This window comes from Canis lupus, chromosome 16, assembly GCF_048164855.1.
Source record: "Canis lupus baileyi chromosome 16, mCanLup2.hap1, whole genome shotgun sequence".
NCBI classification, from domain to species: domain Eukaryota; kingdom Metazoa; phylum Chordata; class Mammalia; order Carnivora; family Canidae; genus Canis; species Canis lupus.
Window position 1 is genome coordinate 58,129,415 of NC_132853.1, and position 19,708 is coordinate 58,149,122.

Consider the following 19,708-nt stretch of genomic DNA (forward strand, 5'->3'; position numbering starts at 1 on the left):
CTCAGGGACTCAGAGTTATGTCTTTCTCTGTCCTTTAGTCCTTCAAACTCTCTTGAAGCTGTTGTGTGGCATGGAAGCCCTCTAGAATTCTCCTTTCTGACTTTGTGGAGCAGGTGGGGGCCCTCTCTGGTTGCCTAGCACCCGGGAGCTACTCAGGGCTCTGTTCCTGGAGTTGGTTTCACTCCCTGTCTCCCTGTCCTTTCCAGACTTCTACCAGCGATTCTGGGCCTCCGTTTATTCGCCTGTAAAAGAATCCAGCTGGAGCAGGAACAGGCAGGCAGACCCAGGGGCAGAACAGACTGAGCGGGATCCCAGAGATGGGTCCCAGTACATAGGGGTGTTTAGTGTGTGATAAAAGTGGTGCTTCAAACCTGCCTCTGTTCAAAGCTGCTTACCAAACAGTGTGGGGCAAAGTGGCCAGATCTTGGCAAACCAATCTGAACCCTTTCCACGTACTTTCCACTGATATACTTCTGAAAGGATCAATGATGTGGGAAACAAAGGCAGAAGAGAAATTATTAAATTTCCTTACTATCTATAGCCCATTGACAAGTCCCTGAAACAGGTAGAGTGACCTTCCTCTCAGGACTCAGCTGCCTTGATGTTAATACTTTGCTCAGGGCAAAAGGCAATCCTAGCCTGAATCCCAGAATCCCGTATGTCCACTTTAACCTATAAAAATTACTTTAGAGGGGCACCTGGGTGGCTCAGTGGTTGAGCATCTGCTTTTGGCTCACATTGTGATCCTGGGGTCCTGGGATCGAGTCCTGCATCAGGCTCCCCGCAGGGAGCTGCTTCTTCCTCTGCCTGTGTCTCTGCCTCTCTCTGTGTCTCTCATGAATAAATAAGTAAAACCTTTACAAAAACCAAAACGAAAAGGAAAAAAAAAAAACTCACCATGCAATAGGAAAAATATAGGTAACCTAACAGTAAAGTGGGTAAAGACACAAATGGGAAAAAAAAAAAAAAAAAAAGACACAAATGGAGGGATCCCTGGGTGGCGCAGCAGTTTAGCGCCTGCCTTTGGCCCAGGGCGCGATCCTGGAGACCCGGGATCGAATCCCACGTCAGGCTCCCGGTGCATGGAGCCTGCTTCTCCCTCTGCCTGTGTCTCTGCCTCTCTCTCTCTCTCTCTCTCTGTGACTATCATAAATAAATTTAAAAAAAAATTAAAAAAAAAAGACACAAATGGATAATTCACAAGCAAGATAAAGGTGATAGATTTGAGAGGATCAGTCTTTTTATCTAAGAGATACAACCTAAAACAAGCCAGTGCTGTTCTGCATTGTCACATGGGGCAAAGATCTAAAAGTTTGCCACTCCCCAGTGTTGTAAGAGGAGAGCTCTCAGGAGGGTCACCTTTTCAGGTTAAGCAGGGAGACCTTTGATCCCGAGAATTTAGCAACCCATAAACCCAACACAGCTTGCCTCCCTCCCACCTCTGGGTCCTCCCACCTTCTTTGTTTGTGGGGTTTTCTGTCTCATTTTCCCTCCCCACTGTTTCACAAAACGGCTCACAATGTTCTTGTCAATTAAGCTGGGAAAAAAATTACGAGCTACCAGCTTCCTATCCAGTTCATAGACTGTAACTGGTAGAAATGACCAATATTAATTTGACAATAGCTAACACTGACATAAGCCTCGGGGGTTTGTTTTGTTTTGTTTTGTTAGCTACTACATTAAGATATTAAAATTTTGACCCTAGGCCATAGGAACTTAGTACAAATAGTGTAGACGGAGGGCTCAAAATAGCAGAAGCTATTGGTAAAATCTGATAGAGCCAAAAGCTTATCTATGAATTAACTGTTACAAACTCTTATGGAAAAAGGGGAGTGTTTAATAAGCACAGGATTAGGGATCCCTGGGTGGCTCAGCGGTTCAGCGCCTGCCTTCGGCCCAGGGCATGATCCTGGAGTCCTGGGATCGAGTCCCGCATCGGGCTCCCTGCATGGAGCCTGCTTCTCCCTCTGCCTGTGTCTCTGCCTCTGTCTCTTTCATGAATAAATAAAATCTTTAAAAAGAAAAATAAGCACAGGATTAATATATATGCGCTTGACAGTGGCCACTCCTTGAAGCATCACGGGGACATCAGCGCATCCCCAGTCCCTCTGCCCGCCCGTCTCTGCAAGTGGTGGGGGAAGCGCTAAGCGCGGGAACCGGCCCGAAGGCCACCCAGCGCGCCGCGAGCAGCGGAGCCTCGCGGAGAGGACTACAACTCCCAGCACGCCCCGCGCCGCCCAGCCTTGCATTCCCAGAAGGCCGCGGGCGCCGGGCTCTTGGGGGGCGGTGCGTTCCCGACCTGCCCCGCGGCGGCCGCCAACCCTCGGGTTTGAATCGGGCCGCGCTCTGCTGTGGCGGCGGCGGGATGGGCGCTTCGTCGCTGCCCCCCGCCTGGCAGCTCTACCTCAAGGACCACCGCGTCTCTACGTTCAAGAACTGGCCGTTCCTGGAGGGCTGCGCCTGCACCCCGGACCGGGTGAGACCGCGCGGCCTCCCGGGCCGGCCCGCCCCTCCCCCAGAGCCCTGGCGCGACCCCGGGCGACCCCCCGTCCGTGGGCTCCCAGGTCCCCGGGGCGACCCTCCCCTCCGTGGGCTCCCAGGTCCCCGGGGCGACCCTCCCCTCCGTGGGCTCCCAGGTCCCCGGGGCGACCCTCCCCCCTCCGTGGGCTCCCAGATCCCCGGGGCGACCCTCCCCTCCGTGGGCTCCCAGGTCCCCGGGGCGACCCTCCCCTCCTCCGTGGGCTCCCAGGTCCCCGGGGCGACCCTCCCCCCCTCCGTGGGCTCCCAGGTCCCCGGGGCGACCCTCCCCCCCTCCGTGGGCTCCCAGGTCCCCGGGGCGACCCTCCCCCCCTCCGTCGGCTCCCAGGTCCCCGGGGCGACCCTTCCCCCCTCCGTCGGCTCCCAGGTCCCCGGGGCGACCCTCCCCCCCTCCGTGGGCTCCCAGGTCCCCGGGGCAACCACCCCCTCCGTGGGCTCCCAGGTCCCCGGGGCGACCCTCCCCTCCTCCGTGGGCTCCCAGGTCCCCGGGGCGACCCTCCCCCCCTCCGTGGGCTCCCAGGTCCCCGGGGCGACCCTCCCCCCCTCCGTGGGCTCCCAGGTCCCCGGGGCGACCCTCCCCCCCTCCGTCGGCTCCCAGGTCCCCGGGGCGACCCTTCCCCCCTCCGTCGGCTCCCAGGTCCCCGGGGCGACCCTCCCCCCTCCGTGGGCTCCCAGGTCCCCGGGGCGACCCTCCCCCCCTCCGTGGGCTCCCAGGCCCCCGGGGCAACCACTCCCTCCGTGGGCTCCCAGATCCCCGGGGCGACCCTCCCCTCCGTGGGCTCCCAGGTCCCCGGGGCGACCCTCCCCCCACTCCGTGGGCTCCGAGGTCCCCGGGGCGACCCTCCCCCCACTCCGTGGGCTCCCAGGGCCCCGGGGCGACCCTCCCCCCCTCCGTGGGCTCCCAGGTCCCCGGGGCGACCCTCCCCCCCTCCGTGGGCTCCCAGGTCCCCGGGGCAACCACCCCCTCCGTGGGCTCCCAGGTCCCCGGGGCGACCCTCCCCTCCTCCGTGGGCTCCCAGGTCCCCGGGGCAACCCCCCTCCGTGGGCTCCCAGATCCCCAGGGCGACCCCTCCCGCTGTGGGCTCCCACATCCCCCGGGGTGACCCATCCTGCTATAGGCTCCTGGACTCTGGAGTTCCTTGGCCTGAGCTTCAGCTTTCCCTTGCAGATGGCAGAGGCGGGCTTCATCCACTGTCCCACTGAGAACGAGCCAGACTTGGCCCAGTGTTTCTTCTGCTTCAAGGAGCTGGAAGGCTGGGAGCCAGATGATGACCCTATGTAAGTCGTCCCGTTCCCCCCCCCCCCCCCCCCGCCAAACTTCACAGGCTCCCAGGGTACCCTGGCACCATCCCAGACTTCTCTTTTGAGTTGGGCCTGTGAAAACTGTCAGAATTTCAAAAACAGTGATGGGGCAGCCCCTGTGGCTCAGCGTTTTTAGCACCGTCTTCAGTCCAGGGCGTGATCCTGGAGTCCTGGGATCGAGTCCCACATCGGGCTCCCTGCATGGAGCCTGCTTCTCCCTCTGCCTGGGTCTCTGCGCCTCTCTCTCTCTCTCTCTCTCTCCCTCTCTCTCTCTCTGTGTGTGTGTCTCTCATGAGTAAATAAATAAAATCTTTAAAAAACAAAACAAAAAGATACTTAGTGATGGAGCCATGGCTTTCCAAGTTCGTTTTGTGCAAACGATGACTCTGTGTGTTGGTGCCCTGGTGCTTTCAGCCGAATCAAACCTGATTTGGCCAAACGTACTTCAGCGAGGATGCTGAAGAAAGGCTCATCCTTGTAGTACTGTACGTGGCGCCTTTCGGGTCTGGAGAACACGGGAGCAGATCCTCTGGTGACCTGGGGATATCCAGGTGCTTTCCTTGCCTTCGAGTCTTCAAACCTACAGCTTTTTTGAGCTGTCACTCACACCAGAGAAAACAGCCTCCTAAATGGTACACGTGTTGTTTCCAGTTTTGTCCTTTAAGGCATCTAGTTTTGTTTTCTTGTTTTAATTCAGGATGTATGTTCAGGTAGACACTGCTGGCTGTCTTTCTGTGTGTGATGCCACGTTCTTTTCTCACTATTTTTCCCCTGTCAGACTGGATTGCTGCTATGACTTTAACATTTTCCGGTAATCACCTGAGTTGTCTCTTCTTGGCCAGAAGAGAATTGCTGTTTTCCCTAACGTGTTTGCTCTCGTGACTCATTCTTGACTGGGATGGGTGGTGCTCATACCCGGATCACTGGGAAAGTATCCGTTGTATTCTTGGGAGTGGGTTTCTAAGTGCTAGAATGTTTTCAGTTCCTGTCGGCTGTCCTCTGTGTGGCTGTGTTCTGTTCACACTGTCCTATGCAGGGCTATGAGAGCAGAGAGCGAGGCAGGGCAGTTCACTGGAGAAGCCTGGCCAGCGATGCCCTTACTGGGGACCAGCAAGCAGATTCTGTCAGAATTCCAGTGAAATGAGATTACTTTAGACTGTTCCCTCTTGAGGATTTTAGAGGAATTTGACATGTGCTACTTCTGCACTTACATACCGCGTGACACTTTTCCTGCTACTTGCTAGAGGACTCCAAATAAAATACATGGGCCCCAAGCATGGTGGGGAGCGTCCACAGAGAGGGTGGGGGCAGGGATGGGCTGCTGGGAGTGTGCCCTGGGACCAAGCGCTGGTTCTGTGCACTTCACGAAGCAGACAGAGTCAGGCACGTTTGTGAGCTGGGGTGGTGGGTGTTGCTGACAAACTGTTGGTGACCTTTCTCTGTTCACATGCTCCTGTTTTGTTTTTTCTAGAGAGGAGCATAAAAAACATTCATCTGGTTGTGCTTTCCTTTCTGTCAAGAAGCAGTTTGAAGAATTAACCCTCAGTGAATTTTTGAAACTGGACAAAGAAAGAGCCAAGAACAAAATTGTATGTATGATCGGGGGTAAAAACCCAGGGCCAACCCATTGAGTCTCTGTAGCACTGAGTTCCCCGCCCCTCATATTGGAGCGGCTTTGTTTTTCCTCAGTAAGCGTTTTTAAGCCCCTCAGGTATATATGTGAGGATCTAAAGGACAGAAAATCTTCTATCCTGGAATGTGGTCTTGGGGTTGTACAGTCAGAGAAAAACATGTTCTTCCTGGAAGCTGTGTTTAGTGTGAGGTGCCTCTGGTGGTGGGGCAGTGGCGGTAGGCTGGCGCTCCGGCCTTCAGAGACAGTGTGTGTGACAGGCCATTTACGAGGTGGGGACAGAGGGTTTGGGGGCACATAGTAACATATCGGGGAAGGGGCATTATGGGTATTGAGAAGAAGGGGTGCCAGTCCAGTTGGACCTTGGGATTTCTGCAGGTGAACTTTGACCGCTTTTGGACAGGTAATCCTGGGTTATGGGGAGGGAGGCGGGGTGAGGCTGTAGGTCCACAAAGGGGTGGTATACCAAGCAGCCTGGGCTATAGAGAAAATCAGGGCTCCCAGTTAAATCTGAATTTCAGGTACACAGGGGAGAATTTCTTAGTAAAGCGCACATTTTGTGTGGATGTATACTAAAAGAATCACTCGTTTTTATGAAGTTCAAATTTAGCTGGACATTCTCTCTTTATTTGCTAAGGACGGCAGTGTTACAGAGAATAAATATTCAGGCATTTAATATCCTTGTAGCAAAGCCCTGGGCTGGGAGTGGACATTCTGGTTCTGTCCCTGCCACTCACGGGCTCTGTGAGTTTAGGCCAGTCTTGGTTGCATGTGGAGGGCAGATCCCCATGGTTTCTGAGACCCTTTTCTGGTTGAAAATTTGTATTCTTTTTTAGAGATGATCATGAAATAGTTCTATCTAATATAGTAGGTTTTCAATGCTGAAGACCACATTTTTTGTTAGGAAGGGGGAAGAAATTCAGTGTCAGAATAGGAAGTTGTGGAAGAGCTATTTACACCGTGGAGACCTTGGGAACTGCAGTGTCGGAATTGGGAAGTGAGCCAAGGAGAGCCTCCTAGGTCAGGGGTCAGCACACCTTCCATGAAGTGCCACAGATAACAAATATTTTAGCCTTCGTGGACCGCATGGTTTCTGTTAGGTATTATTCTTTGTCTTTGTCATTTTTGTCTTTACAACTGTTTAAAAATTGTGAAAACCGTTCTTGGCCTAATGACTATGAGAAATAGGCCATGTGTCCCACAGGCCACAGTTTGCCAAGCCCATTCTAGGTGAGAGACCAGCCTGTTTACTTAGGGGACAGTTGTGAGAAAGCTGTGCCCCAGCAAGCAGGGGAAGGTTAATGTGTAGCCCGGGGAGGCTGAAACCAAACTGTGGAGCACTGAAAAAGACCAAGGATGTTAGATGGTTGTAACAAAGAGGAAGACATGGTTGTGACAGCCCAGCTCCAGGACAGTGACCCAGTGCTCGTAGGCCCCATGGTCTGATGGAGGGAGTCAGGTGGCCTGTGGGGGGAGGTGACTCACTGGAGCAGGAAGCCCACCAGGAGATGCTCAGTCACCAGGTCACCACTATCTGCGGGAACAGCAGTGGGGCCACACCAGACCAGGTGAACAGGCAAGTGAGGAAAGTGGGGGATAGGAAGAAAATGTTTTGCTTTCATTGTGCAACTGTTTCTGTTCTACCCCAGTCAGAATACAGGATACTTTAGAAGGATGCCTTTGTTCTTATTACTTTAATTACAAAACAGGGCACCCGGGTGGCTCAGCGGTTTAGCTCTGGCTTCAGCCCAGGGCCTGATCCTGGAGTCCCGGGATCGAGTCCCACATCAGGCTCCCTGCATGGAGCCTGCTCTTCCCTCTGCCTGTGTCTCTGCCTCTCTGTCTGTCTCTCATGAATATATAAATAAAATCTTAAAAAAAAACAAAAACAAAAAAAAAAACAGGGCTATACCACAGACTAGCTGGGAAACCTGGAGCTGGGCACCACTCTGGGCCTTGGTTTCCCCATTGTATAATGCAGACAGTGATGGCACCTGCCTCACAGGGACGCCAAGCAATAAAGCAGTTCATGTGTAGGCAATGGGTAAAATGGTGCTTGGTACACACACACACATTCCCTAAGTCTTGTCTTTTATGATTATTAGGATGTAGCTTAAGTGGGAGGCCCTTGAGTTGAGTCAGGATATTCACCCCAAGATAGCTGGATATCTCCACCCTAGCACGGGACCCAATTTATTTAGATGCTCAGTAAATGTTGCCTTATTTGTTCCATTTTGATCTTATCTACAGGGTGTGATTGGGAAGCTCTCGATTCCGTTTCATATGCCTGTTCTTTATTTCCAGGCAAAGGAAACCAACAACAAGCAGAAAGAATTCGAAGAGACCGCAAAGAAAGTGCGCTGTGCCATTGAGCAGCTGGCCGCTGCAGAATAGCTCCTGTGCGGCATGCTGGTCCCCAAGAAGAACGTGCCATCACTGGGGTGCACTCCTCAGTGTGACCAGCTCTGCTGGGGACCCCTTCACTGTGCCTTAGGAAAGGAGAACGGCCACAATTCAAAATTAGAATGTTAAACTATACTTCTGTTTTCTTCTTGAAAGTGGCGCCAGGGGCAACTTCTCTCTGTGCGGCTGGTGCTGCGAGTACAGTGACCGGTTCTCTCTTTTCTCTTTGGTAGTTTTTGTACCACGGTTCCCGGCCGTCCCGGGGTGAGAAGGTTACAAGTGTGCTCTCATGGGCAGAGCCGTTCCACAGTGAAGCATCTGGGCTTCAGCTTGACGGCTGGCTCTAAAGCCTGAGATTTGATGCCTGAACGTAATCCTGGGCCTGTTGTGACTGGACAAATAGGGAATTAAGGATTCTGCTTTAGATTTTATTTGTCTAATAATCTGAATTTAGAGTGTGTGTTTCTTGTCTTCCCACTACTCTGTATTCTCTCACTTGAATATCTACAAGTCCTGTAGCCGTGCTTTTACCTTGTTGGGTCTGCGGTTCTGCAGCAGCCTCCCTTCCCTCCAGAGCAGATTGTACAAAATGCCATCCCTGCCAAAGCTCTGAGGTGCTGTGTGTGGGAAGGGGCTTCCTCGCCTGTCTTCACAGGGGTAGCCAGCGGAATCCAACCCCAGACTGCTTCCATCTCCATGTGTGCCAGACCCCTTTTAGGACTGAAGCCCGAACGGCAGGGGTGGGGTGGAGGGGCCCTGTTGTCTTAATAGTAGAGCCTCTTGCTCGAAGGTCACTTGAAGATATGTTCCCTCCAGTGGGCACCATGGACACATGGCAACAGATGAGGACAAACTCCTTAATGCCAGATAGTGCGTCTTCCAGAGGCCTGGCTCCCTGCTCTGAATGAGCTGTGGCACAGATGGGGCAGGCAGGGGTGGGATGAGACCCACGGAAGGCGTTCTGGTCTTACTGTTCCCACCACTCTGCAGACCGCTACTTGCCTTCATGACGTGGGTTCGGTGGCTGATGAGGCACCTGTCTTTCTAACATGAACCCCCACCCCCAAAGGAGGATAGAGGGACCAATTAATCTAAAAAGTGGATCATAAACCTCTTTTGGAGGAAACTTTTTTATAGATAACTTGTTTATATTGTTCGCAGTTTCACAGGATCATAGTCCACGATGTCAGAGTTAGAGCAGTGGTAATAAACCTGGCAGCTGGGGCCCGCAGTAGGTGCCTCCGAGCTGTGGCTTCCTCGTCTACACTTCCTCAGCTGGCATTCCTTGTAGGCGTGTGATGTGTGTGAGGGGGCCCTTGAGACCAAGTCCTCAGCTTCTCCCAAGCCTCTGCAATGTCGCTTTCTTCTTTGCTTATTACTTCACAGAACGGCACAAACTACAATTAAAGTGAACACAAAGCCATTCTAAGTCATAGGGAAAATCCGTGTGAGCCTTAGGTGGGTTGGAGCCAAGGCTGCAGGAAACAGGTAGCAGAAACTGTCATTTGTGAACTGGCTGCAGCTAGGCAGCCCTCGTGAGCTGGTGGGCACACACTGGGGGTTCCCTCCCTGACAACAACGCAGTGGCCCAAGTCCTTTTTAAATAACGTAGAGCTCTGGGGACTTGGTGGGCTGCTGCGGGTGACCTGCCAGCCCCGGTTGGCTGTGTCTCCATTGCTGCTGCGCCCTCCTGCACGTCCGTATCCCGTTCTCCCCGTCCCCTTCCTGTCCCCTCCCCGAGGTTGGCTCACACAGGGCTGAAGCCTGGCGCTGTTGCAGTGATAGATTTTATTTCTCCCTCTATGAGGAGAAGCTGCAGGGTGCTCAGGATTGTTACGGTCCTATCGGAGGTCATCTTGTCATTTCTGAAAAATAAAAACCATTTCATTTCAAACACTGCTGCAGACCCTACTGGGTTTTTTAAATCTTGTTGGGTTTTTGTGGTGGTTCCTTAGCTGCCACCTGCTGCTTCCCGCCCACACGGCTGTGGGGAAGGGCTGAGCCCTGGCAGACACAAAGCCCGCCCTGGGCTACAAGGCCCACTTCTGTGTGTCATCTGGACCCATTCCAGGTATAAACTGGCTATGCAGAATGCATCTCAGACTTCTATTTTTCTGCTTTATCTCAGAAAGGGAAGGGTATTTCCTCCAAGCTTGGAGCATATTTATTGGAGTGGTTTCTTTGGGGCGGGGCTGGGGGGGCGGGGAAGCTCTCTAGCCTCTATACTCATCTGTAAGCTGCTTAATTTGGATATTTGTGCCAGTCTGTAAATGAACACTTTCATAACTGGGCCCTTGCAAGCTGGCTTTGTAGAGAAGCTGGCCCTTCGCACAATGGGCAGCGATGAGGTTCTTGGCTTCGTCAGGCTGTGCTGTGGGGCTGACCCTCAGCCCATCTTACACATTTCCCTTCCACAGAGGTATTTCCTAGAGGCCTTATTTCTCACTGGGCCTTAATGACTGTCTGCTTAGAACACTAAATAGACCTCCATTAATCAAGCCACAAGCCTTTGCCAAGGGCCAGAGCCTCAGTTTTCTTTCAAATGTGTATCCTCTTTTCAGGTTCTCAGAGTCTGGTGAGAGTCTAGAAAGGGTTGTGATGCGTGGTTATGGGCTGTCAGGTACATAGGGTGATGTACAGGTTAGACCCCTGCAGGCCAGCCTCAGGAATCCAAATCCTCCATCTGTCCCCAGCACCATGAAGAGAGCCAGCCCGACCAAAAGTGACCTGCCAAGAGTGGAACTATGTGCCGCTGCCTGCAGGTTGGCACCCCCTTGGGACCCTGACCAACCCTTTGCAGGTTACACTTAAAGTAACTCAAAATTGTATATAAAGTCTTATGGTGATTTTTTTTTTTTTTTTTTTAAGATTTTACTCCTTACAGAGAGTGAGCATGAGTAGAGGGAGAAGCAGACTTCCCACTGAGCAGGGAGTCCAATGGGAGACTTGATCCTGGGAGGACCCCAGGACCATGACCTATGCCAAAGGCAGGTGCTTAATTAACCCACTGAGCCACCAGGTGCCCAAAGTCTTAATGTGATCTTAATCTACATTTTTTTCATGTAGAAATGGAGATTTGCAAAGAGGCAAAGTAGCTTGTCCAAAATCCTACAACTAGGAACTGTTAGGATTGAGGACTGGACCCAGGTGTCCTGCCCCTAGAGATGGGACCTCCGCGATGAATGACGCTGCCTGGCCTTGGTGTGGCGGGGGTCGGCTACCTGACTCCAGAGACAGGGCTATCTTGAAACCATCCCCATTCCAATTCTCAGACTGCTTTGTCCGAAAGACCTTCAAAGGAACTGAAACCTGCCTCCTCAAGACTTTCACTGACTCTCCCAGTAGGACATTTTTTAAATTTTGAACTAAGATTCATGGGAACTTATAAATACAAAGGGGCCCCGTGTACCCTTCACCCAGTTTGCTCTGTTGTAACTGCAGTAAAACGTCTGTGCTTGCTTTTGACATCTCAGGTCTGAGCTAAAAAAGAGGGTTGCATTGTGCAGCCCTCCTCAGCTCGCCAGAACCAGTGTTACCATCACAAAGGGTTTCTTGTCCCCTCGCTTGGGGAATCTAGCTCCTTTAGGACCAACTGCGCCATAGATTTCCTCTCCAGTGGGCTCAGCCCACAGCGTTCGAACCAGTTTTCAGCTGAACAACCAGATTGGAGCCTTAGCTTCTCTGTGATTCTTTCCCTCTGGTGGCCAAGGTGCTGACACCTGTCTACTTGTTCAGTCAGATGCTTGAGCACCTACTGTGAGCCTGGGGCTACACCCAGAACTTGAACCAAGGCCAGGGAGGACTCAGTTTCCTGCAGTGAGCTCAGGCTCCAGGCCACAGCCAACAAATAGCCATGTGATGCACACACGAAGAAGATAACTAACTTCCTGGAGTGGCAGCGTGAGAGATCTGAGCCATCCGGGAACCAGGAGCAGGCTGCCAGATGTGCCAGGTGCCAGGGGCGGGAGTGCACGCTCAGGACTAGGTGCGTTCTGCGATGCAGAGACCTCAGCGGCACCTTCCCGTTTACCTGTAGCAGAGCTCCATCAGAGGCTCCGTGGACAGATGCCGGCGAGTCCGAGGTGGCCGTGATGAGCCCTTCCCAGGTCCTGTCAGTGCCCGGAGATGAGACTAACCAGGTGCGTGGCTGCCTCGCGGTCTGTGCCACACCCCACAGAGGCTGTCCGCTGTCCACATCCGTGTGAAAGACCCAAGCTTCCAGCCTACGACCTCCACCACCTGAGGACCCTTGAGCTTGGCAGGCTTTGACTAGAACAGCGTCTTGACCAGTCTACCAGGGTGGACTCTCTTCATAATGCAGCCTGGTTGCGCGCACCGACGTGTGGGTAAACTGGCAAGGTTCGGTTTCCATTGGAGGAGTTTGCCCAGGGCGGTGAGTTTAGCGGTGCCGTAGCTGATGCTGAACAGCTCGGTGATTTCTCCAGCAGCTTCCAGCAGCTTCGGCCGCTTCCTCAGCCCTGTGCTGGAGGCAGGAAACTATCGGCCTGGAGCCGGAGGCTCATCTGCCCCACGGCGGTCGCTGGGGTCAAGCATCCTGTTCTTGCAGCCCCTGAAGAGATAGATACCTGAATGTACGTTTTAGAAAAAGAGGATTGTGTGCATCCCTGTTTGTCATTAATAATCGGAATTTCCTCCATCCGGAGTCCCCTCCTGTCCCTGATTTTGGTGGTAGTGGTCTGATGCTAACTTTGAAGAGGCCCCGACCTCCTGGAGACGGGCTTACCAAGTGGCCACCGACAGCTCTACTGTGGGTCGATGGTAGAAAGATGACCAATGAAAAATAGGGGTCATTCCAAAGGACCGCTCTTCCAGAGCCAGGCTAGGGCATAATTTGGGTCCATCTTAGGGAAACAGACTGTCAGATTCATCAAAATAGCCCCTCGTGGACAAGTGCCTACTGCCTAGGGGACAATCCAATCAGTAGCTCCCGAATGCACACTGGGTTTTCAACACTTTTCTTTAAAGCAGATGAAGTGTAGACTCCTAACCTGGCCGTCTGCACTGCAATGCGAGGGGAATCCGTGTCTTCCTGTGCGGGGCTGTGGGGCTCTGAGCCAGCCCTGGCCCCGACAGCACAATCCCATTTCTAAGTTCTATGGGGGTGCAAAGAAGACCACTGCAAAAGGCAGGGGTCATTCAGAAGAAGCATGTGGAGCCCACAGCCAAAGGGGGCTCCCTAGTTCTCCCCGTCTCCCTTCATACGTTAAACACAGAGGTAGGCTTTGACCCACCTAAAGCAGTATTTATTGATCCTTGTCCCATTGTGGCTAAATGTTGGGGTCACGACTCCTCTTCCTCCCCCACCACCGCTGTTCCCAGCAGGGGCCCTGCCCTGCCTCCCCACTCCCCTCCATCCCCAGCCCTCTGCCCTCCTGCTTCTGTAGCCGGCTGCCTCGCCCTCATCACTCCCCTCGCCCAGTATGTTTGAGGAATTCTCTCACCTGCCAGAGGGGACTCCTGGCTGCCACCCAGCTGGCCGAGCAGGGACTGGGGGCACCCACGCTGCCACAGCTGGGAGCCCCCAGGCCCGCTCGTGTTCCAACCCAACCTTGGGCACGGCGCAAAGTGTATGGGAAGACGCTGCAGAAACCCAGAACCGGGCCACGGGCTCGGAAGGCCGCCTGAAGGATTGTTTCAGTGACTGTGCTGCGACCTTCTCTTGCCTGTATTCCTCAAGCCAAGAAGTGCCTGATACAGGGAAAGGGGGCTGGATGACCCGTCGGAGAAGGGCCGCCTTCTGTGATGATGTGGACCTCAAGCCTCGGGCCGTGTCCCTGCAGACTCTGCAGCCTGGTCCAGGGGCCCCCGAGAGGAGGCCTCCGGTCGCCCTCAGCCGCAGCCCCAACAGCCCCGCTGGGACAGCCCCTCCCTGCCCAGCGCCGCACTGCCTCCGCCTGGGCTCTGCCCTTGTAGGATCCTCCGCCTCCCACCCCACTCCTGCCTGACCCATGTCCTAGAAGGTGCTTTGTGCATGTTTGCCGAGTGGGTGATGGACAAGCGGAGCCCAGCCTCGCTCTCTGTGGCATTTGTAATTAGAGGCGAGCTGGAAGCAGGACCTCGTCCTTCCAGGCCCCTGCCCACCCACCCCCGCCCTCCCACCCCCTGCACCGGATCCCCTGGGTTAGTCCTGGAGACCGATTAAGACCGGGACCTCAGGGCCAGCCAGCGGCCAAGAGCCCCACCCGGCGGGGTGGGGGCTGCCTCCCCGGCTTCCTGGGCCCAGGTCAGCTGCCTGCTGAGCCCCCTCCGCGGTGCAGGCCCCACCCTCCTCCTCCTCAGCCCGGCCATTTGGCGGCTGAGAAACCGGAGGTTTGGAGAGATTAAGACACCGGCCGGGACGCACTGGAGCGGCCAGCTCCTCGGGGACGCTGGGCTTTGAACGCAGGTCTGTGGCAGGTGTACCTGCGGCCCTGAGGCTTCCCTCTGTCCCCTGGGGCCCAGCTCCAGGCGCGGGCGCCGAGAGGTGGGACCGACCTTCCTGCGAGCCCGGGGGGCGGACCACGAGGCCGGCGCAGGCACAAAAGGGGGCGCCGCGTCCAGGAAAGGCTTGGAGCGGGAAGGGACGGCTTGCCCGCCCCGCACCCTTGGCTGGGCTCCCCCATCCTCTGCTCCCTGCTCCCCCGCCGCTGGCTCCCCCATCCTCCGTTCCCCCACCCCGCACCCCCGGCCGGGCTCCCCCATCCTCCGCTCCCTGCACCCCGGCTGGGCTCCCCCATCCTCCACTCCCCCCACCCCGCACCCCCAGCCGGGCTCCCCCATCCTCCGCTCCCCCTCCCTGCACTCCCCGGGCCCGGCTCCCCGAGCCCCCCGCATGGCCCGGCTGGGTGCGCTGCTCCTGGCCGCCGCCCTGGGCGCGCTGCTCAGCTTCGCGCTGCTGGTGGCCGCGGTGGCCAGCGACTACTGGTACGTCCTGGAGGTGGCGGCCGCCGGCAACCGCACGCAGCGGCTGTCCTCACACTCCGGGCTCTGGCGCGTCTGCGAAGGTACGGGCGGCAGCGGGCGGGGGCGCGGAGGGCGCGGGGGTCCCGGCTCCGGCCCCTCCCCACCCCGTCCGGACTGCGCGCTCAGGAAGGGGGGCGCTGCATGGAACCCGGAGCCCGGGGAGCAGGAGCTCTGGGCAGTCCCTTGCCCTCCCTGGTGGGCGGTGGAGTCAATCAAGAGCTGCGGGCACAGGACTTGACAGGTGACAGGTCAGCCCCAGGCTCTCCGTGGGCCCTGCCATTGGCTGTCCGGTGGGGAGAAGGTGATACTTCTCAGGATGCAAACTGGGGTTGGGGGGTGGAGGCCTGAGGGAGGAAGGCAGGGGCAGGGCCCCCCACCCAGGGCGCTGGGCTGCTGTTCTTCCTCAAGCAGGGTGTGGGTGCTGAGGTAGCAGCAGGTTGGGGACCTGGGGGCCACTGGGAAGTTGCTTCTCCATTGCTGTCCCTCGGGGTTCAGCCTGGCACAGGCGGGACTCAGGGTAAGACCCCGGTTTTCTCCACCCCCCACCACCTGCCGGCTTGACAAGTGCATGGGCACAAACAGGAATGCCGCGTGCCCCGCCCAGAGGCTGCTGGGTCCAGGGAGAGGAGGGCATTCCCTCCGCGGGGCCTGGGTGCTGGGGCGGCCAGCAGGCGGGGTGCTCCCCTGCCCGGGACCAGCCCTGGGGGGGGGCAGCAGCGTCTGTGAGGGTGTGTGCACGTGTGTGCTCGTGTGTCTGCAAACGCGTGCGGGTGTGCCCATGTGTGCAAGAGTCCGTGCACGCTACACGCACCTCTTCCATTCCAGGCAAAGCCACCGGGAGCTCAGGGCCCCGGGAGCGCTGAGGGCAGCGTCTCCGGAAGGTTTGAGGTTTTACGCCCGCCTCCGTGTAGGTGTTACTAGTACGTGACAGAAACAAACCCTCCACACCCGTCTGGAGCCCAGCTCGGGGGGGCCAGGAGAGACTCGGACGAGGCTCTGTGGCCACTGGTCACCCACTGGGTTCCGGCGGGGAGCGAGGGCACGCTGCAGAGGCGCTGTCCGGCGGCCCAGTGGGTCCCCCCTCTCAGAGAAACTCCCCCTGGGCGGTGACCCCACAGGTGTCCAGCCCACCAGGCTCTGCGTCCTTTCTATTTCTTAGGGCAAAACAGCTGCATCCCGCTGATCGACCCCTTTGCCAGCGAGAACCTGGATGTCCCCACCTCAGTACGGCACCTCATCTGTGAGTCCTCGGCCCGGGCATCCCCTGTCCTCCCTTCATCGCCAGGCGAGGTCCTGCGAAGGCAGCTCTCCAGGCACACGGGGCTCCGAAGGGCGCCCTTGGGTCTGCCCGGCTCGGGGTGGGGAGGGGGCAGGTGCGTGCCCCTGCCTGGACCCTGAGCCCCCTCTCCTGGCAGCCCTGCACCGAGCTATCATGGTGGTCCTGCCCCTGAGCCTCGTCCTCGTGGTGTGTGGCTGGATCTGCGGCCTCTTCAGTTCCCTGGCACAGAGTGTCCTGCTGCTTCTCTTCACCGGCTGCTACTTCTTGCTGGGAGGTGAGTGTAGGCGCCCTGGGGGCCCTAGGGCCTGGGGGTGGGGGTGCCCCCTCTCCTGCCCCCTGTGCCCCGTGCCCACCCCGGGGGTTGAGCTGCCTCAGGTGAGGCACCCTGGCTGGTCCTCTGAGCAAGGGTAGGGGTCCTGGTTGTGGGCCTATGAGCCAGGGAGGGAGCAACCCCAGGGTCGAGCATCTAGGCATGGGAGGCATGAAGCTCCGAAGGCGATCCCAGGACCTGCTCCTCTAGACCTGCGTGGGGGTGGGGGTGGGGGTGGGGGGCATGAGACTGGCCCCCACCTGTGCTCTCCTTCCCAGACAGGCCTAGTCGGAGGAGCAAGAGTGGGCAGGGCCAGGCATTAAGACAGGTGAAAAGGGGCCTCGCCGTCCTTGGCAGGGACCCTAGTCCAGGCCCAGAATGTGACTGGTGGCAGTTCCCAGCCGACATCCATCCAGACCCTGCTGGGTGCTGGCCAGGCGCTCCCTCGGGGCTGTAGCCGGGGCCTCTCTGTGGTCCCAGCCTCCAGGTGAGATGTCCAAGGATTCACCAGGGTCAGCAGGAAGCTGACTTCTGCTTCGAGGTGTCATCTGCCCCTGCCTGCCAGCCGCTGCCCGCTGCTGCCCAAGGCTGGCTGTCACTGATGGCGGGCTGGGGCCCCTTGGGCTCAGTCCTCAGAGGCCTATGCTGTCGGGGGCAAGGCCTGAGCCGGACCTGGCATCCGGGCCATGGTACTTGAGGCCCAGACCACGTGGGCTTACAGCTGCCTCTTGGGCAGGACGGCCTCCTTCCCAGGGGATGCTGGGCCCAGGGGAGGCCTTAGTCAAGTGGGACTAGGCGGGGTTGCCCGGTCCCAAGAGTGTGGGAGACCAGCAGCCCGGGTGGGTGCTTTTGAGAACAAAAGCAGGAGAAATCAGTGTGTCAGTTGTGGCCTGACCCAGAGACGGGCTGTGTGGGCCCAGATCCAATTATGAAGGACCTTGGGAAGCCACGGAGAGGAGTGATGAGGTGGGATGGTATCCAGGAAGCCTTGCATGATGCTCTCAGAACCATGGCGTGGGCTGGAGGTGTGGGGGGGGCTGGAGGCAGTTGCTCAGGGGTGCTCCTCCTCTGAGGGACCTGCTTCGAACACCCCACCTGCTCCGCTAGCTCAGGGTCTCTCCTTGTGGGGGACGCTCCCTGGGCATGGGTCAGCTGCCATCACTGTCAGCCCCCTGTGCAAGGCCAGAGTCAGAGGGAGGAGAGTGTCCACCTTGGGGGCAGACAGGGCTGATGGGAGCAGGAGGAGGGCCCGGACCTCAGACCTGGGGGCAGGGAGAGGGCTCAGGCTAGGGCCAGAGGAGGGGAGGGGGTAACCCAATGAAGTGGGGGGAACTGGGGGCCTGGCCAGAGCTCCAGAGCCCCCCGACTGCCAGTAGAGGTCACTGGCTGCATGTGTGTGCACACGCGTGCATGCGTGTGTCTGTGCACTCATGTGCGTGCGTCTGTGTGGGCGTGTGTCGGGGACTCTGGGGCTGCGGCGGGGTGCTGTGTATGTAGAGGCGGTTATGTGAGTGGGGGCTGTGGCTGAGGCTGTGGGGGGTGCTGTGTCTAAGGGGGTTTATGGGGCGAGGCCCGGAGGCTTGGGGACCGAATCAGAGCCTCCGTTTCCCCTACAGGCCAGTGGGAAGGGCCCCCAGGGCCGTGTCCACAGGGCCTGGTTAGGCACTGGGCCCAGCAGGTAGACACGGTGAGTGATCCCCCCCCCCCCAGGTGCCCTGACCCTGGTGGGCATCAGCGTCTACATCAGCTACTCACACCTGGCCTTCGCCGAGACCGCCCGCCAGTTCGGCCCCCGGCACGTGCAGCACGTCCGCGTCGGCTTCGGCTGGTCCCTGGCCCTGGCCTGGGGCTCGTGCGCCTCGGAGGTGCTCAGTGGCATCCTTCTGCTCACAGCAGCCCGCGCCCTCCGCCTGAGCCGGCGGCAGGGGGGCCCCCACTCGGTGGCCGTCTGAACCCCAGAGGGGCAGAGGCCAGGGCCGGGGGGGATGGGCTCAGTGTCCTGTTGCCTCCGCAGCATCCCCGCAGGCTGGGAGGGGACCCCTGTGGGGGCGGGGGCAGGGCCGGGGGGCAGAGCCAAGGATCCGGGCTCCTCTTGCCTGGCAAAGCCAGGTGTCTGGGGGGCCCCCTGCTGGTTTGTGCCCTTCAGGGACTAACTGGTTTGGCCTCCTCTTAGGGCTGCGGAAAAGGAGTCCCAGGAGGAATTAGCAAGTGGCCCAAGGGGATGTTAGTAGGGTGGGGGGTGCTCAGCGGGTCCCCTTGCCCCTCGAGGGTGTGCCCCCGTGTGCCACCCCGTCCTCATTCCTAGGGCCCTGGGTCGGGTGGAGGAGCTGCCTTCTGTCCTGGGGAGGAGGGAGTTTGAGAGGCAAGCAGCACCCACTGCGTTAGGCCCCGAGCCGAGTGCCACCCGCTCATGGGCTTGTCCAGTCCTGCGGTCGCCCTTCACGTTTGTTACCATTCGCCCGTTTTACAGAAGGGGAGTCTGAGGCCCGGGCCATCCCGGAGCAAATGGCTGAGCCAGAGGCCCTTAGCAGGCTGGCGGGACTCCCGGGCCTCTTCGGTCCACTGGCTCAAGGACGGGTGCTGGTGAGGAGGATGGGGTGGGGTGGCCTGGGAGTCCTCTGGGATTTGCAGGGGCAGTTGAGTGGCCTGGATGCACCTCTCAGACCCCTGTCGTTGTCCTGGTGCGGCTGTGGCTTCTGCTGAGCTGGTGCTCCGGGGCCCCGACCCTCCCGTCTGCAGCCCCTGGGGAAAGGCTGTGATTGCGGGGGGCCTGGTGGGTGCCTGAATGAGCGGGGGGGGAGGGGGCAGGGGAGTCGCGCCACGCTGGCACCGTGAAGGGGCTTCTAGCCAGGCGGGGCCGGGGCTGCCCACAGCCAGAGGCAGGCCTGGAGCTCGGGCCGCAGGCCTACTAAGTGGAGGTGCGGGGCTCAGGTAGGGGGCTCAGCTCGCAGACCAAGCAGCAGGCCCACCAAGGCTAGGCCCCCGGCACATCACGAGGCTCGCTCATTTTTCCTTAGGTAGAGAAGTCAAGGTGACAGAGGGAAGGGTCCCCAGGGGCCTGGCAGTCCCAGACGGCCCCACCTGGGGTTCAGGGACTTCCTGAGTCTGGGATGTAGGCAGGGGGGTGGATGGGGGCCCCTCAGGCCTTGGTCTTACCCTCCCTCATCCTCCCTTTATTCTTCTGAAGGTTACAGGAAGCTCCTTGGGGCCCTAGCACCATTGGGGGGCCCCACTGAGGGCTCCGCACCTTATTTGTACTTATGTTTTAGTGTTTATTAGTGTT

General features: G+C 57.8%; 2 protein-coding genes across 11 annotated transcripts in view; both read left to right on the plus strand.

Annotated features, from left to right (window-relative positions):
• AFMID (arylformamidase) overlaps nt 1-8,008 on the plus strand; it is a 29,616-nt gene extending 21,608 nt beyond the window's left edge. For all 7 annotated transcript variants that reach the window (XM_072781777.1, XM_072781778.1, XM_072781779.1 and 4 more), the window contains 4 exons: nt 2,060-2,476; nt 3,707-3,816; nt 5,312-5,429; nt 7,775-8,008. In XM_072781777.1, coding sequence (XP_072637878.1) covers nt 2,060-2,476; nt 3,707-3,816; nt 5,312-5,429; nt 7,775-7,864 — 735 coding nt within the window. In that variant the 3' untranslated portion in view covers nt 7,865-8,008. The remainder of the gene's footprint in view (nt 1-2,059; nt 2,477-3,706; nt 3,817-5,311; nt 5,430-7,774) is intronic.
• Nucleotides 8,009-14,696: 6,688 nt separating this feature from the next.
• On the plus strand, nt 14,697-19,203 carry TMEM235 (transmembrane protein 235). Of its 4 annotated transcripts, none has more exons than XM_072781793.1 (4): nt 14,697-14,877; nt 15,996-16,076; nt 16,252-16,389; nt 18,042-19,203. In XM_072781793.1, the coding sequence occupies exons 1-4, from the start codon at nt 14,706-14,708 to the stop codon at nt 18,596-18,598; spliced, it is 948 nt and encodes a 315-aa protein (XP_072637894.1). In that variant the 5' UTR covers nt 14,697-14,705; the 3' UTR covers nt 18,599-19,203. The 4 variants fall into 4 exon arrangements, with proteins under 4 accessions (XP_072637894.1, XP_072637896.1, XP_072637893.1 ...); XM_072781795.1 differs by having other exon boundaries at nt 18,136-18,483; XM_072781792.1 differs by lacking the exon at nt 14,697-14,877 and adding an exon at nt 15,018-15,756.
• The last annotated feature ends 505 nt before the right edge of the window (nt 19,204-19,708 follow it).